Raw genomic sequence first — 14562 nt, 5'->3', positions numbered from 1 at the left:
AAGATATAAACCGATGATAGCTCACATTCAGAAAACCACTTTATTTTTTATTTTTTTTGCAGAAGACTATAATCAACAGACAAAAACAGGCTACATAACTCGACTCTTCGCTATGCCAACGCTCAAAGAGTCAGAAAAGGAAACCCTCCCTCCTCCTTTCATCTCAACCTCCTCGGCCCCCCAAACACCTTCCCCCTCCTCTTCCCCTCCTCCTCCTCCTCACCCCTCCTAACCTCCCACCTGACCCTATTCCCCAAAATCTCAATCTGCCGCTCATACTCCCACCTAGGCGTGTCCGCGCCCCTCATGCCCACAAAGCGCGCAAACATGCGCATCTTGACCTTCAACCTCTCCAGCGCATCCAGCTTGCAATCCCCAGGAAGCTCCTCGCTCGTGTCGAGAAACGGGTGGCTCCAGTTCATGGTTGCCGGGTATGCGTGCCTGAGGTGGCATGCGCCTGCGGTTTGCGAGTAGTAGGCCGCCAGGGCGTCGAGTTGGCGCTCGGTGAGGAGGAAGAGGGAGAGGAGGGTTGGGGGGAAGTCGGGGGCTGGGAGCGCGGTTGAGGCGTGCACGATGGGGAAGATGGTGAGGCGCATTTGGGCGAGTTTCTGGGATAAGCTGGGGTTGTTGTTGTTGTTGCTTTTGTTGCGGGTTTTGAGGCGGTGGAGGCCAAGGGGTTGGTGGTAGTAGGATTTGGTGATGCCGTTTTTTGTGCTTGCCCGCCTGGGTTGGTTTGGTGCCTTGGTCTTTTTTTCTTGTTTGCTCATACTTTTTTTTTCCTCTTGCTGGTTTTAGGATATTTTTTCTCTCTTTCTTTCTTGTGGGTGGGAAACACGTGTGTAATACGTGGTGTAGAGCTTTCCGCCAGCGATATGCAGTGAGAGAGGATGGGGGTGCGTCTATAGTATACAAAGCCGGTTCAAACAAACAAAGCATGGAGTGGAAGAGAATGGGTATTATGGATATCTTGTTCTTTGTTGTAAGACACAGGCTTAAGACGCTGTTTTTTTTTCTGGCCAAATCATAGTGTGTTGTGAAAAGAAATATCTTTGTCTCACTTCGTCACGTGTTGATCGCATTCGAGGTTCGTAATGGAATATTGTTTCTACACGATGTCGCATATTCCATAAGAACGGCGATGGCTGAGGCGGGTTATGGGATTTTCGTCGCCGTTATATACACCGCGGCGTCCTGGTTGACGGCGCGATCTAGTCGTGTATTCTTATGTTCTGGATGCGGGTTGTGAAAAACTTTGTTGAACGGTCTTAGCAGGCGCCTCAAAGATGAATCTTGAGGAAGGATTCTGATCAAACAGTAGCGAGAAGACAATGTATCAAACATCGATGATGGCTTCTAGGGACACGTCACTGTCCACACCACCAATGGGCTCAGTGCTCTTCCAAAACTTGCTCAAGTGTCTTGCGCCACTGAATAATTGTTAGTACCATGTCGGTTTTCTGAGTGCTGTCTTACCTATCGCACAATATTGTGACGATACGATGGCCAGGTCCGAGACTCTGTGCGAGCTTCGCAGCAGCGACACCTTTGACACATCAGCGCTGCCTACGCTTAAGATGCTCAAAACTTACAGTTTACCGCACTAGAGCTTCCCACGAAGATTCCGTCATGCTCGACCAACCATCGCGCCATGGAAATGGCTTGTTCGTCAGTCACTCTGATTGCATCGTCAATCAATTCTCGCCCAATATCAAAGTTGTGGGTCACTCTGTTGATGCCGATGCCTTCAACTATCGTATCCACCTGATGGCGTCGCCGTGTTCCTTCACGCTCCTTGGGATCAAACATGACGCCATACTTGACACGGTTGAATAGACCACTGCCTGGGGGGTCGGCGAGGACCACTTTGAGATTAGGCAGCTTAGATTTTAGAAACATAGCGACACCAGAAATCGTTCCTCCTGTGCCAGCGCCACTAACAAAGGCATCCAGATGGCGACCGGTTTGTTCGTAGATCTCGGGTCCAGTACCCGTGAAGTGTGCGCGCCAATTTGCTTCTGTCTCGAACTGGTCGGCAAACAGGCCCCGTCCCGGCTTTTCAGCGCTGGCAGTGTGCTCTTCAGCCCGCGATCGTGCAAGATTGACGAATTGTTTCTGGTCTACAATAGGTGCTGGCCGTACTCTTTCTACCTCAGCACCGAGTTTTAGGAGTAAGTCTGATTTTTCGATTGCCATGTCGTTTGGCATGCAGCTTCTGGTTGTTAGCGAGTATTCTTGAATGCCATTCAACGAACTGACATGTGTGCTTTGTAGCCTCGTGCCCTGCATATTGCTGCTAATGAAATGCCCGTGCTTCCCACTGTGCCTTCGTATATGGTATCACCCGAGTTTGGGATAAGAAGCCCCTTTTGCTCAGCCTATTTGATGTTGAGCAAAAAAACATGAGATGGTTTTTAATCTCGAGTACTATTTACTAGCTTACCATTTCAATGATACTAAGCGCCACTCGGTCTTTGGGACTGTTACCAGCCCCATTAAGAAACTAAAAACTACACATCAGTGGGGTGTCTTCTGAAAAATATCGATTTGCATACCTCCGCTTTTGCTAGTATATCGCAGCCTGTGTATTCAGAAAGCGACTTGATCTTAATGAGGGGGGTGTTGCCAATGCATCCCTCGATACCCTCCTTGATAGATCCTGAACCATTTTCCAATGAACGCTCAATCTCTAAAAGGCCCTTCTTCAACTCTTCCAAGTCATTTACTTTTGCTAGTTGTAAGAGCAAATTTTGCTGTTGGGCAAGGAGTGAGTGGCTGTTTGCAGCATCATTTTTTCCTGCAGCCAGTCTTTTGTTATATGCAGCTATGGCGGCTATACCTAACAGAAAAGCCCCTAAAATGTAATATCTGGAGCGATCGGACATGGTTGGCGCATGGAAAGATGCAGACAGTCGAGTACTAGCAAAAGAGGGCCAGAAGCGGAGCTGTGGCATGCCCGTCTTGGCATCACCGCCCGCAAAGCTCACCCACGTGGGTCCACGCGAAGACTGCCAGCGCCTCCGACGCCGTCGCATACGAGTTGCGACGACTGTTCTGGTGCCAATGGACTCGCCGCTCGTCAACCGCCTCTTTCGCCAATTGTTCTCGCACCGGGCGTCGCAATGCCTGGCCCGCGGAGGTCGACCAGCGCTCGCTGCTGCCCGCATTCCACACCAACAAAGACGGACAAAAGCCACTCGGTTGGGTGAGGGCGAGACGCGAAGGGAAAGCAGATGGACACCAAGGAGAAATGCATTTCCGCATGAGAGAAGCGAAGAGTTCGAGAGATACCCAATGGTCACGTCGGATATGTTGCGGAATAGAAGGGAAAGACCGCGGCGAGTCAAGATGCTGCTACGAGACTTTATAGAGGGTAGGCAGTCTCTATACTGAGGGATTAGACATACTCACCCGTCTCTAGATAGCTTGTATAACCCAAACTACGGCTACTTCTCCAAACAAGTCGTCATCTTCTCGCCAGGTGACCCGTTCGACTTCAACTCCATGGGCTCCGAGCACGAATTCTTCCAGCAACTGCGGCATCGCTACACTGCCTTCGAAGATGAGCTGGATTACAGAGAGCCAAACGATCTACGACAACTATGGCATACCCCTACCGAGCTGTTCTCTCCATACTATGGAGAAGCAATTGCACGCTATCTCGTCGAAGACTACAAGTACAACTTCTATCCATATCACGACTTGAACATATACGAGATGGGCGCGGGAAATGGTACCATGATGCTGAACATACTCGACTTTATCAGGGATGTGCACCCCGAAGTGTATGAGCGGACAAAGTACAAAATTATCGAAATTTCCAGTCAACTTGCCGACTTGCAACAGAAGGGCCTGGGCCACTCGGCATACGCAAGAGGCCATGCGGACAAAGTGGAGATTGTCAACCGCAGCATCTTTGACTGGAACACCTATGTCTCCTCGCCCTGCTACTTCCTTGCGCTCGAGGTCTTTGACAATTTCGCCCACGATGCCCTAAAGTACGACTTTGAGACTGGCCTACCCTATCAGTCACACGTCGTCATAGATGCCCGAGGCGAACTCTTTGAGTACTATTCCCGTACCCTTGATCCTCTTGTAAGCCAGTTTCTGGAGCGAAGGCATGCTGCATGCTCGTCATATCAGCACCCGCTCCAAGGTTCACGGCTTATGCACAACTTGAGGAGCTTGATTCCATTCCGGTCAAACATGAGTGTGCCAGAGTACATACCCACAAGGCTGATGCAATTCTTCTACATGTTGTATGAAAAATTCCCAAATCACAAGTTGGTCAGCAGTGATTTCCATAAGCTAGGCGACGCGGTGGAAGGTATCAATGCTCCTGTTGTGCAGACTAGGTATAAGAGACAGATGATTCCCGTCTCTACGCCTCTTGTAAGTTGAAACACCTGTTGGGGTTCTGCACAGCATCTGTACTGACAGCACCTAGGTCCACCAAGGCTACTTTGACATTCTCTTTCCTACCGACTTCGAAGTCATGGAACCAATGTATACAGCTATCACAGGGCGGTTCGCACGCACCTACCTTCACGAGGACTTCATGGCTGGCAGAGCAGACATTGCGGAGACGACCACCAAGAATGGCGATAACCCGCTGTTGAGTTGGTACAAGAACGCAAGTGTCATGATTACCGTGTAGAGGCTCAAGTATGAGAGATGGGGCTGGTCAGGACGAGCATGTATGATTACAGATTCCAAGATACTAGTGCACTACTCGGGTTCTTGGTCTTTCCATCGATTCTTTACTGCATCAACATCCATTTCACACAGCTCAGCATGTTTCAGCACCGCATGCGCCTTCTTCACAACAGGTACATCGATCATCTTACCATCTAACGTCCATGCTCCTCGCCCCGCTTGACTGGCTTTCTCATCTGCGATGACTATCCTCGCAGCCCACTCGAGCTCTTTTTCTCCTGGGCTAAATGCCTTGTGACATACAGCAACCTGGCTTGGATGTATACATTGCTTGCCATTGAAGCCCATGCCCTTTCCATTCAGACACTCCTCCTCAAGTGTCTTCAATCCCTCTTCGCCCTTGTAGCTCGTGCAAACCAGATCAATCGTGCTAGGAAGTTCGGCCGCGCGTGCTGCCGTCGCAATCGCACTGCGTGCATATAAAAACTCTGTGAGAGACGGAGTGCGTGTGAGACTCATGTCCTTTGCAAAGTCCTCTGCTGCAAAGACAAGACCCGAGAGGTAGGGTGACGCTGCGCATATCGAGCTCAGGTTCTGCACGGCCTTTGCACTCTCAATCAATGCTATTATGCGCAATGGCTCCCGTTTTCCCTTCTGTCCTGTGCTTGGATGCCGTGCTGGACTGAGATGCCTTATCACGTCCGTCACAAAGTGTAAGTCCGCAGCGCTTTCGCATTTGGGCAGCATAATAGCATCCAGATACTCGCCCTTTAGCACCTCTGTCAAGTCATCCAGGGCAAGACCAGTGTCGACGCTGTTTATCCTCACACACATTTCTTTTATACCAGCAGGTCGCTGTTTGCTAAGGATGTCGCGAAGGTTGGAGCGAGCGGCGGGCTTCATGTGAGGCGCGACGCTGTCTTCGAGGTCGTATGTTACATTGTCGGCATGCATGGCGAATGACTTTTCCAGCATCTTCTTAGAGGATGCAGGGACTATGTTGCGACAAGTTAGTATAGAGATATCACATGGATGATGTAAAGGAGAGCGAGGGAGGGGACATACCATACATACACGCCCTCCGAATGATTGGCGCTGCCATTGTGACTCTAGACTCTCTACAAAGCAGACAATATTACTTGGAATGGTACGCCTGAAGCGCAAATAAAAGCAAAGCAATGCCAATGGCCGTTTACATAGCTCGGATGATCCCCAGACCCTATGATGTGCGGGGAACTACTGGAGCGCCCGCCGCCGCCGCACCGGCAGCTACTAGTCCAAACGCCGATGGCCGACGCGTCGCCCGCCCAGGGAAAGCCACGTGAAGCTCATCTTCACACATCTTGAAAGATCCCCACCCTACGAACAATTGTCCTCTGCCCGCGCGCGCACAAAAGCCGAGAGAGAAGAAAGAGAGAGGATAAAATGGAGACGGTACAACAAGAGCCAGCGCCCGGCTCCCTGAGCTGGAGACTCAGCAGCCATCCCATCACCCTGCTTACTTTCCTCTTCTTCCGCACATGTACGTACAATGCATACGTATCCGTATACAACAACAACAACCCGCCAAACCCGCACAATATACTAACTTCTTTCCAAAACAGCCTCCCTCGTAGTCTACCTCCTGGGCCTCCGCCTCCTCACTTCCAACTTCGTCCTCATCTTCATCATCACCATCCTGCTCCTCGCCATGGATTTCTACTACCTCAAAAACATTGCGGGTCGTCGCCTTGTTGGCCTGCGCTGGTGGAATGAAGTCGATGCTAGTACGGGCGATGGCCGCTGGGTGTTTGAGAGTTTGGATCAGGATACCAGTTCACGCCAGATCAATGCGACGGACAAGCGCTTCTTTTGGCTGGCGCTGTATGCGCAGCCTGTGCTGTGGGTTGTGCTGGCGATTGTTGCGCTGGTTAGCCTGGAGTTTATTTGGCTGACGCTTGTGGGTGAGTATACGACTATTTTCCCTTTGGTGTCTGGCGACAAGGAGGGTGGGTAGAGCGGGAGAGACAAAGCTAATGGTTATGATGCAGTTATCGCGCTCGTTCTTACGATTACGAATACCCTCGCTTTCTCGCGGTGCGACAAGTTTAGTCAGGCTTCGGGCTTCGCTTCAAATGCCATGTACGGATCCGGTCTTGCGCGGAATCTGGCGGGTGGAATGATTTCGAGTCTGTTCAGACGGTGATAACACACCATGTGGACAAGGTGCCATGGGTTTTCTTCCTCCTTTTCAAGCTTGCACAAAATCAGAAAGATGAGGATGACGTATAATTAGACGTGGAAAAAATGTCGGATTTTTTTTTTACTTGGAGTCTATTGCATACATACCCTATTATCGGTTCATCTTTAATTTAAATTTGATTGTTCTAACACACATCTTGACAGACTGGAGTCTCAAACACCCCCCCAACTCAATACCCCCTCTTCCGATTGACTTCGTTAATCAATTGACCACCACTTCTCTCATGCTTGATGTTTTCGACCAGCAACTGGAACACACGGTATACATACTTATCCGATCCTCCGCTGCAGTGCGGCGTAATGAGTACATTGGGCGCATCCCAGAGTGGGTCGTCCTCGGGTAACGGTTCAGGATCCGTCACATCTACCGCAGCGCCCTTGATTTGCTCAGTTTCCAGAGCGGTAATAAGAGCTTTTTGGTCGATAATCGGGCCGCGTGCAATATTGACAACGTAGGTCCCCTTGGGATTAGACTTGTGCAAGAGTTCGAATTCCGGCGTTGAAAGGAGGTGCGTAGTGTCTTTGCTATTTGGTCGTTAGCTTTCTAGATTTACCCATACTCTAAACATCATGGTTTGTACTTACGTCAACGGCACAGCTATGACTAGTAAATCAATCCCCTGCTTCAAAAACTCGTGGATATGTTCTTTCTCTGTTCCACTGAACCATGCACTGGGAATGCTGCCATCCGGATCGCCAGTGCCAGGCACAATGTACCCGTTGTCGTGCTTGGACTCTGGTGTGTTGCGCGGGGATGCCGTGTACGCTATTACATCCATGGCCATTGCTTTTGCTACGCGGGCAACTGTATAGCAGGAAGAAGGAACAAATGGTCAGTACACATTTAAAAAAAAACGTTACGCGAAAGGTAAAAGAACACTGGGCATACCTTGTCGGCCAATGCTTCCGTAACCCAAGATTCCAACTCTCTTGCCCACGCGATCGCTAACATTCATGCCGACGCTTTGATTCCAAACCTTCTTTTTCTGGTTTTCGTACAGCTTTGTGAAGCTATGGCTGTGCACCAGGTCCATCATGATGACCCACTCTGAGATTTGCGGGCCGTGAACGCCGTTGGCCGAGCATAGCGGGATCTTCGAGTCCGTGTAGATGGGGTGTTTGGCAGCGTAATTTATACCGGCTGAGGCGAATTGGATGAGCTTGACACATGGGATGGACGAGGCGTCGGGTGGGAGCCAGAAGAGGGTTACTAGGTAGCTTGCGCGCCGGAGAATTTCTGTGAAAATGGGTTAGTTTGGGGTAGTGAATGCCAGGGGCAAGGATGGCCTTGGACGGGTTGGAGAAAAAAAAAGGTAAATTTTGGTGTCATGCAGGGACTCTGTCAAATCCTTCCATATCAAACCATTCCTCCGGATCCAACCCGATCTCGAAAAGACAAGGCATAGTCGGAAATCGATTGAATCAACAGGATTTTGTATGGCACATTGCTGCTGTGTTTCTCTTTCTAACGTACCTTCAGGCACATCCAACGGTTCCATCTTTCCATTCGCATGCTTGGTATAATAATACGTGACTTCCACATTCCCAAACGCTTCTTTCAACTCTTGGATACCGACTGAAGCTTGATCCTCAGGCCATGGCAATGTACAAAGCACCAGTTCCTTTTCTTTTGACATGCCGTCACGTACGGGGATGTCTGGTCCGCCTCCCATCGCAACCATGCTAGCGTATATCCGAGGTACACAAGCAAAGAGTGAAAATGTAAGTTTGGTTTTGCCGGCTTTTTCCCCAACTCTTGTGAATTACGCAAACGTTGGAACCTGGAGAAAAGCTCTTGTATCGTGTCAGGTTGGAGGTTCGCAGTAATGACAACGACGATTGCGGTGGGGGAGAGAACGGTCCGATACGCGCAATGGTGGGGTGGCTGGCCTTTGGATCTAATCTAGTTGTGACGTTTGCTTAAGTCCGAAAGCCTCTAACGCCATAAGTAGCGGGATTACGGCTTGTTGCGGAGACATGCTGATTGTTTTTGTCAGCATTTGTTAGAATTAAAGTTGACGATGAGTAAGTGTAAGACATGCTCGAATATTCGATTGGTGTTGTGTTGTGCTGTGTTGTGCTACGAAGACGTATGGCTGATGGAAACGAGATGATGTATGTAGGGTTCTCGCTGTTTACTTGGTACCGTAAGACTGCAGATCTCGCTCTATGTGTGTTCCGGTGATTTGTACATCATAAAGATTCAACAGAGAAGAACCGCATTAATGTACGCAGATATGGATGGGATGAACTGCCCATGCAAGCAATTGTTAAACAGTTCTGCGGACAACCAGCACACATCAAGCCGACTCGCATAGGCCAGCGCAGAGGTCTAATGAATTATGATATACGTACATAGAGATCTGAAAAGCTTGTGCAAGATCTCCTATGCTTGAGTGTTCATCACGTGTCTTGAATCATGAGCATCTTGGCTTCGGCTTCATCTACTGTCTTTGCACCCCGCTGTAGAGTACACAGTAGACGCGCCGCATGCATAGCTTCTCTTCCACCCCTCTTGACATCATCACTACATCGCTTAAATGGGACGTATGCATGGCCACCTTGCAGCGATAAAGTATCCAATAGATATACCCAAGAGATGCAGGCGAAGTGGCCAACGTGCAGCCATAGAATGCCAAACTCTCTACATAAGTACCCAGCATGCACATGCAGGGGGCAGCGGGGTCTGAGACGTGTTTCCAAAGTTCCTTTGTCTGCTCCGCGTGGCACGACGAAGCCCTGTCTTCTATGGACCGGCAGTCGGGACCATGTCACTCCACCAAGATTTCGAATGATGGCCTGGCGAGCAAGAAGAGCATGGGTTTGCTTCTTGTCTTATCCTCACGTAAGCTCCATTGAAGACACTTGCGGTCGAATTAGGCAAAGTATGGAGTGTTCTTCACATTCCGTAGCGGCTCCTCTCCCCCCCAAGGATGTTCCCGCCTTCATCTCGCTTGCCCACGCGAGGAAAATAAACGAGCCTTCCACTGAGCCGCGCTGATGACAAGACGAGTCCCTCGAATCCCTTTCCTCCACAGCTGCACGCACACTCAGCGTAAGCCGCTTATCTGGTCCGCGGGCCAGAAACTCGTTCTTGCGAGTTCGTGCCGAGCATGCGTGCATATCCGGCTGGTGCTCCGCGCCAAGGCAGGTACCGGTCTTCGGTACAACCACAGGCAAGGAGCCGTTAGGGTGTGGATTTGCGCCCCCACAAAACGATTGCCAAAGGAATTACCTACTCTTTTCATAAGATACCTCCGCGTCTCTTTGCATCCAGTCACATGTCTTTCCGGTGAACCATGCTGTGGGAACTGGAGCCTTGCCCCACACACTTGTTGAGGAGGATGTGCCAAGGAAAAGAAGAGACGCTGGAATTTTGCCTCTTCTCACGTGAGGCAAGCAAAAGAAAACAGAAGAAGAAAGGTAAAACAAAGTGGAATTACTGCATGCCTGGCCAGACGGAGTGCGCAGATACGGCGTGACTGCAGTGCAGAGGCTCGCATGACATTGATAGCGACTACTACCATGCCTGTGGGTACCTGTTACTATTTCGTGATAGTCCGCCTACAAGATGCGGAAGCGGCCGAATGGCTGACCCGATTCAGTATAGATGCTCAGGAATAGCATGGCAGAGAATGAGGCGTCAGCACGGCAAAAAGGTTTGATATGTCGTGGTATGAAGAAGATCGACAAATGCCATCGTCTACATGTTTCCTCATTGGATGGGGTAGAGCCGAGACTTCTGACCGGATGAGAGAGTCAGTGACGAATGCGGCAGAGGGCCCCTGATGGCCGTGGGAACGCTAGGGCTTAGCTCTTAATTGCCACGTTTTTTCCTTGGCCCCTTTCTTTTCTTACTCGGCCATGTTCTTACGCGATGTTCCTAAGCGTACGCGATGTCCTGTCTACAGAGTAGATCGGCATTTCAAACGTGTCTCATTTAGCCATATTGCCGGGTATGTGGCTGGCCCCACATCTCCCAACGAACCTACTTGAGACGGTGTTTGGACCTTACCACGCCTTGTGCGTAAGTGGATAGTTCTTTGTCGGTCATGACAGAGAGGTCGTCTTCCGAGTTCTGTCCCGACTCGCTTCCTCAGTTTCACGAGTATTTTTAGTTTGAACATGGAAAGTTTTGCCTTGTAAATGGGTAATAGTCGATTTATTACTATAGCTTCGATGGGCTTGGGGGCTCTGCAACTAAGTTTTGGCTATATGCAATGACGGTCTTGAAACATAGGAAAGATCTCTGAAACAAGGCCCTAGGCCGAGCGCGCTGTAGAGCGGTACAAAAGTTGCTTGGCCACTTTACGCAGCAGCATAAAGGACCAAGTGCGAAAAGTCAAGGAAGGCCTGTGCTGCGTAATGCAGACACAGCCATCTGTGAAGGTGATTGGTGGAAGCGAATCCAAGCCATTGTCTATCGTGTACACTGTGTGTATTGGGGTATGCGAATTTCATGCGGCCATGGATAGGTAAGGAAACGTTTTAGTTGAGCATCGGACGCCGCCGACTGAATGGCGGCTGGTGCGAGGGCCAAGGGCCAGGACGAATGGCGCATAATGTTGTGCAACCAGTAGTGATATATGCTGGCACAGCGCTGCAGTCAAGCCAGCTTGTGATTGTGATCCATGTATCTCGCAGAGCGCATGGTGTTGGTTCGACAATCAGATGCAGATGCAGATGCATGTGAGAGGTATTCAACGTCCCCGCCGTGATATTGCAAGTCAATGTTGCGGTCGCGTGCGGTAGAATGGTGCGCGGCTAAATCTGACGGTAGAAACGACTGCGCCATGGAGGACCCTGTATGTGGAATTCCAGTACGAAAATCGGTTTGGAAAAGAGGAAAACAATAAATTTTACGCATTCATGATCAGATTTTAGAATCATAGTCGGGTGGATGTAGCCCAAGCCCTCCCCTTGCCATGGATGATCTAGGGTCCCAGTCCACATGAGTAGCTCGAGACTGGGTCCTTGGGATAGAGAAGCTGAGCGTTGGACTTTTGTATTCACGCTGAATGTCTTTGTGAAAGTGATCTGGTGTGTCGGACCGGGGATTGCTCATGACATAACTAGCAATCTCCGGGGTGATGTGTGCGTTAGGAGGTGATTGGTGGTTAAAGTTTTTGAGTTCGAAATGACGCATGTCTTCGGCCGGGTTCCTGGCATCCAGAGATACGAACTCGCGGTTTTTGCTGAATTTGCCCAAAATCAAGTCACGCCATCCAGTTACCATGCTCCATCGGACAAGTAACAGGAATGCTTGTATACCAGCAATTGAGAGCATCATCAAGACTGCAGTCACAGTGGACTGATCAATGGCGAGTTCTTGACCAAGAGGGAAGCATGGTGACGGATCGTCGGGGTTTTTCATCAAACACAGGATGAATGGGGCGAGGTCCGCAATGTTGTCGGCAGCGTGCTGAGTGATCGAGTTGAGCCAGATGAACACAATCGAGAAGAAAATGACGTCTACAAGGATAAAGACCACGATCGTAATGCCACGCCATTGGAGATAGAGCACTTTGCGTACACGTCGATAGACGGCTCGGGCAGACCGGTTCCGGATGCTGGTCGTATACGAGGGAAGTCCTGCGCTACTTTGAGTCTCGGTCTTGTCGTCACTAAACATGTTCTGAAGATAGACTTTGATGCAATACACGAATCTAGATATGCGTTAGCAAGACTGTTGTGTCAATTAGCATGAACAACTCACGTTGCAATCTGGATGACTGTCGCCGCTCCAGCAATGGCCAGCAAAGGGCCCCAGAAGTCTTTCATCGAGTGCTCAGCATTGACGTGGCAAACATCACCGAACCTGAACGAGACACCAGTGATGGTGATGGTGATAGTGAAGAAGGCAGCGGCAATGGACCAGCCCAAGCCTTGTGCACAGTAGAAGAACCTTTTGCCAGGGGTAACATCCCAACAAATCTGAAGGTGCATGGAGAGAGCACGAATGAAGATCCAAACCGCCATTGACAGACCACCAGAAATGAGAAACGCGCCCGAGAAAGCGCACGTCAGACTCGAGTACATATCATTGGGGGTAATTTCGTCGTAGCACTGTTCCGGTTGAGCTCCAAAGGGTATTACAAAGCCAAGCTGGTGACGATTAGTGGAAGACTTGAACCATGCGAGGTATACATACTGCCATGAATATCGCGGCGATGATGAGACAGTAGCTGAGATAATGCCGGCGCGTCTTTTCGGCTGGAAGGAAGATGTATGAAATTAACAAGAACACCAGACAGCAGAGCCCCACTACATTGAGCGCTTCAGCTACCTGGTAGGTAGTGTTGAAGCCTGGAGTCATTAGTAAGGTGAGCGAGCACTAGGGCATAGCCCATGAAGACGTACTCTCTGGATATAGAAAATCTGTCAGTGGGCATGGTAGACAGCAAACACCATTAGTCCCATAAGGCGCACAAAATCTTCCATCGACAACTGAGCCCGTCAGAATGCAGTCAGAAGAATGTGGTGGGATATGACCTACAGCCGCCAAATCCAAATTTTGACTGATCAAAGAAGGGCGGCGGGCAGTCGCCTCGAAGTGCCTCTATTGCTGTAGCGTTGTTGACCATTTCGGGTTCCTCGGACTCTTCCTACGACGAATGCGTCCAAAGTGTTGTGTACATGTGTGACGCAAATCTACCTGGCGGTATTCCAACTCGTGCCTGGGGGGATATCAAGTGGGCAGGATACGTGAGTGCCCGACGGCAATGGGTGTGCCGGAATTCGACTCTTGGATTTGCTTGGGTCTGCTACAGTTTATGCAGTGGTAGGGCGAGGCAGTGAAGGAGGTAGCGAGACTTGTGACAGCAGTTGCGGGACTCGAGTCCAATAAACGTCACCAGGCAAGAAACGAAACAAAAATGTGGAGTAAATACGTCGCGGATCACCTTGACGCCAGCAGTCTAAAGAGTGAATAAGGTTCTGGGGTCGATCAAGAGGCGCACGAGGCCAAAGCGAATGACAAAAAAACGAAAGACGGGACGTTATGGTAGATGTAGGGGAAAGCCGCTGCGGCATAAGTAAAACTGCACGATGCAGGACGACGCCCTGGGCTTGGGAGTGGCTCCTGGTTGGGCCGCCTGAGTATAGGTCCAGTGAGGGCGGCGATCCTGACGTGAACAGGCCACTTTCCCCTTGCAGAGTCTATTTGTTCCTGCACTCTAGCGCGGCCGGACCCTAGTGGATTTGTAGCCAAGGCAAGCAGGAGGTGTGCAAGGACAGCCGGGATTCGCACAAGAGGCGGGACTGGGGACAAGGATGTCACTGCCGGGCCCAGGCACCCGGCTGATATGCGCGCTGGTGTTGGCTCCAACGCGCCAGAGACAGCACGGCGAGCCATCACGTCTTTGGACTGCGCATGCAGCGTGATTCGCCCGCTCTCCAAAATGGCTGACCAGCCCGAAGGGTGGCGGCGTCCAAACGGCCAGTCGCGGGCGCCTACCAGAGATCAGTGCGGCGCGGTTCCTGTCAAAAGACGACGCACAAAAACTCGTCTCTTCAACACACCCCACGTCTTGATGAGCTATCCGAGCCCCTCATCCTGGCCGAGGCTGCGATAGGAACTGTCACTGGGCACTGCCACTGGGCACTGTCACTGAAGCAGGCCAATAGTGTGCAAAATGCATACAATGGCGCGCGAAGATCCCGGCGAAG

General features: G+C 50.5%; 7 protein-coding genes across 7 annotated transcripts; 2 read left to right on the top strand and 5 right to left on the bottom strand.

The window, feature by feature from the left end:
• Positions 1 to 158: 158 nt before the first annotated feature.
• Positions 159 to 767, bottom strand: PSV08DRAFT_350679 (uncharacterized protein; the record flags this gene model as incomplete). The annotated part of the gene is made up of 1 exon (XM_014219596.2): positions 159 to 767. One exon carries the CDS (start codon positions 765 to 767, stop codon positions 159 to 161), a length of 609 nt encoding a protein of 202 aa, XP_014075071.2.
• Positions 768 to 1092: 325 nt separating this feature from the next.
• PSV08DRAFT_221653 (tryptophan synthase beta subunit-like PLP-dependent enzyme) lies at positions 1093 to 2903 on the bottom strand. Its single transcript, XM_014219595.1, has 6 exons — positions 2553 to 2903; positions 2441 to 2500; positions 2257 to 2375; positions 1590 to 2209; positions 1474 to 1543; positions 1093 to 1427 (listed from the first exon to the last, which is right to left on the bottom strand). The coding sequence occupies exons 1-6, from the start codon at positions 2880 to 2882 to the stop codon at positions 1334 to 1336; spliced, it is 1293 nt and encodes a 430-aa protein (XP_014075070.1). The 5' UTR covers positions 2883 to 2903; the 3' UTR covers positions 1093 to 1333.
• Positions 2904 to 3023: 120 nt separating this feature from the next.
• On the top strand, positions 3024 to 4690 carry PSV08DRAFT_38547 (S-adenosyl-L-methionine-dependent methyltransferase). The gene is made up of 3 exons (XM_014219594.2): positions 3024 to 3370; positions 3419 to 4389; positions 4445 to 4690. The coding sequence occupies exons 1-3, from the start codon at positions 3061 to 3063 to the stop codon at positions 4652 to 4654; spliced, it is 1491 nt and encodes a 496-aa protein (XP_014075069.1). The 5' UTR covers positions 3024 to 3060; the 3' UTR covers positions 4655 to 4690.
• Positions 4691 to 4725: 35 nt separating this feature from the next.
• PSV08DRAFT_179335 (Pyruvate/Phosphoenolpyruvate kinase-like domain-containing protein) lies at positions 4726 to 5755 on the bottom strand (the record flags this gene model as incomplete). Its single annotated transcript, XM_014219593.1, has 2 exons — positions 4726 to 5648; positions 5719 to 5755. 2 exons carry the CDS (start codon positions 5753 to 5755, stop codon positions 4726 to 4728), a joined length of 960 nt encoding a protein of 319 aa, XP_014075068.1.
• Positions 5756 to 5995: 240 nt separating this feature from the next.
• PSV08DRAFT_38543 (uncharacterized protein) lies at positions 5996 to 6951 on the top strand. Its single transcript, XM_014219592.2, has 3 exons — positions 5996 to 6175; positions 6258 to 6596; positions 6684 to 6951. Exons 1-3 carry the CDS (start codon positions 6079 to 6081, stop codon positions 6836 to 6838), a joined length of 591 nt encoding a protein of 196 aa, XP_014075067.1. The 5' UTR covers positions 5996 to 6078; the 3' UTR covers positions 6839 to 6951.
• On the bottom strand, positions 6724 to 8744 carry PSV08DRAFT_409218 (uncharacterized protein). The gene is made up of 4 exons (XM_014219591.2): positions 8369 to 8744; positions 7784 to 8131; positions 7480 to 7699; positions 6724 to 7419 (listed from the first exon to the last, which is right to left on the bottom strand). The coding sequence occupies exons 1-4, from the start codon at positions 8574 to 8576 to the stop codon at positions 7065 to 7067; spliced, it is 1131 nt and encodes a 376-aa protein (XP_014075066.2). The 5' UTR covers positions 8577 to 8744; the 3' UTR covers positions 6724 to 7064.
• Positions 8745 to 11767: 3023 nt separating this feature from the next.
• PSV08DRAFT_350673 (uncharacterized protein) lies at positions 11768 to 13478 on the bottom strand (the record flags this gene model as incomplete). The annotated part of the gene is made up of 5 exons (XM_014219590.2): positions 11768 to 12560; positions 12611 to 12999; positions 13046 to 13200; positions 13255 to 13341; positions 13391 to 13478. 5 exons carry the CDS (start codon positions 13476 to 13478, stop codon positions 11768 to 11770), a joined length of 1512 nt encoding a protein of 503 aa, XP_014075065.1.
• Between the last annotated feature and the right edge of the window lie 1084 nt (positions 13479 to 14562).

This window comes from Bipolaris maydis, assembly GCF_028858645.1.
Source record: "Bipolaris maydis strain C4 unplaced genomic scaffold PSV08scaffold_6, whole genome shotgun sequence".
NCBI classification, from domain to species: domain Eukaryota; kingdom Fungi; phylum Ascomycota; class Dothideomycetes; order Pleosporales; family Pleosporaceae; genus Bipolaris; species Bipolaris maydis.
The sequence above is the reverse complement of the archived record's forward strand: the minus strand, read 5'-3'. Positions and strand labels throughout refer to the sequence as shown.

Excerpts from the sequence above, each read along its gene's own strand:
- PSV08DRAFT_38547 (XM_014219594.2), top strand. The coding sequence starts at position 3,061 with ATGGACTCGCCGCTCGTCAACCGCCTCTTTCGCCAATTGTTCTCGCAC. Across the intron at positions 3,371-3,418 it reads GCTACGAGACTTTATAGAGG|ATAGCTTGTATAACCCAAAC; the intron begins GTAGGCAGTCTC and ends ACCCGTCTCTAG. Across the intron at positions 4,390-4,444 it reads TTCCCGTCTCTACGCCTCTT|GTCCACCAAGGCTACTTTGA; the intron begins GTAAGTTGAAAC and ends GACAGCACCTAG.
- PSV08DRAFT_409218 (XM_014219591.2), bottom strand. The coding sequence starts at position 8,576 with ATGGTTGCGATGGGAGGCGGACCAGACATCCCCGTACGTGACGGCATG. Across the intron at positions 8,132-8,368 it reads ACCGTTGGATGTGCCTGAAG|AAATTCTCCGGCGCGCAAGC; the intron begins GTACGTTAGAAA and ends CCATTTTCACAG. Across the intron at positions 7,420-7,479 it reads GTCATAGCTGTGCCGTTGAC|CAAAGACACTACGCACCTCC; the intron begins GTAAGTACAAAC and ends ACGACCAAATAG.
- PSV08DRAFT_38543 (XM_014219592.2), top strand. The coding sequence starts at position 6,079 with ATGGAGACGGTACAACAAGAGCCAGCGCCCGGCTCCCTGAGCTGGAGA. Across the intron at positions 6,176-6,257 it reads TTTCCTCTTCTTCCGCACAT|CCTCCCTCGTAGTCTACCTC; the intron begins GTACGTACAATG and ends TTTCCAAAACAG. Across the intron at positions 6,597-6,683 it reads TATTTGGCTGACGCTTGTGG|TTATCGCGCTCGTTCTTACG; the intron begins GTGAGTATACGA and ends GTTATGATGCAG.
- PSV08DRAFT_221653 (XM_014219595.1), bottom strand. The coding sequence starts at position 2,882 with ATGTCCGATCGCTCCAGATATTACATTTTAGGGGCTTTTCTGTTAGGT. Across the intron at positions 2,501-2,552 it reads ATATACTAGCAAAAGCGGAG|TTTCTTAATGGGGCTGGTAA; the intron begins GTATGCAAATCG and ends TGTAGTTTTTAG. Across the intron at positions 2,210-2,256 it reads CGAGGCTACAAAGCACACAT|CTGCATGCCAAACGACATGG; the intron begins GTCAGTTCGTTG and ends AACAACCAGAAG.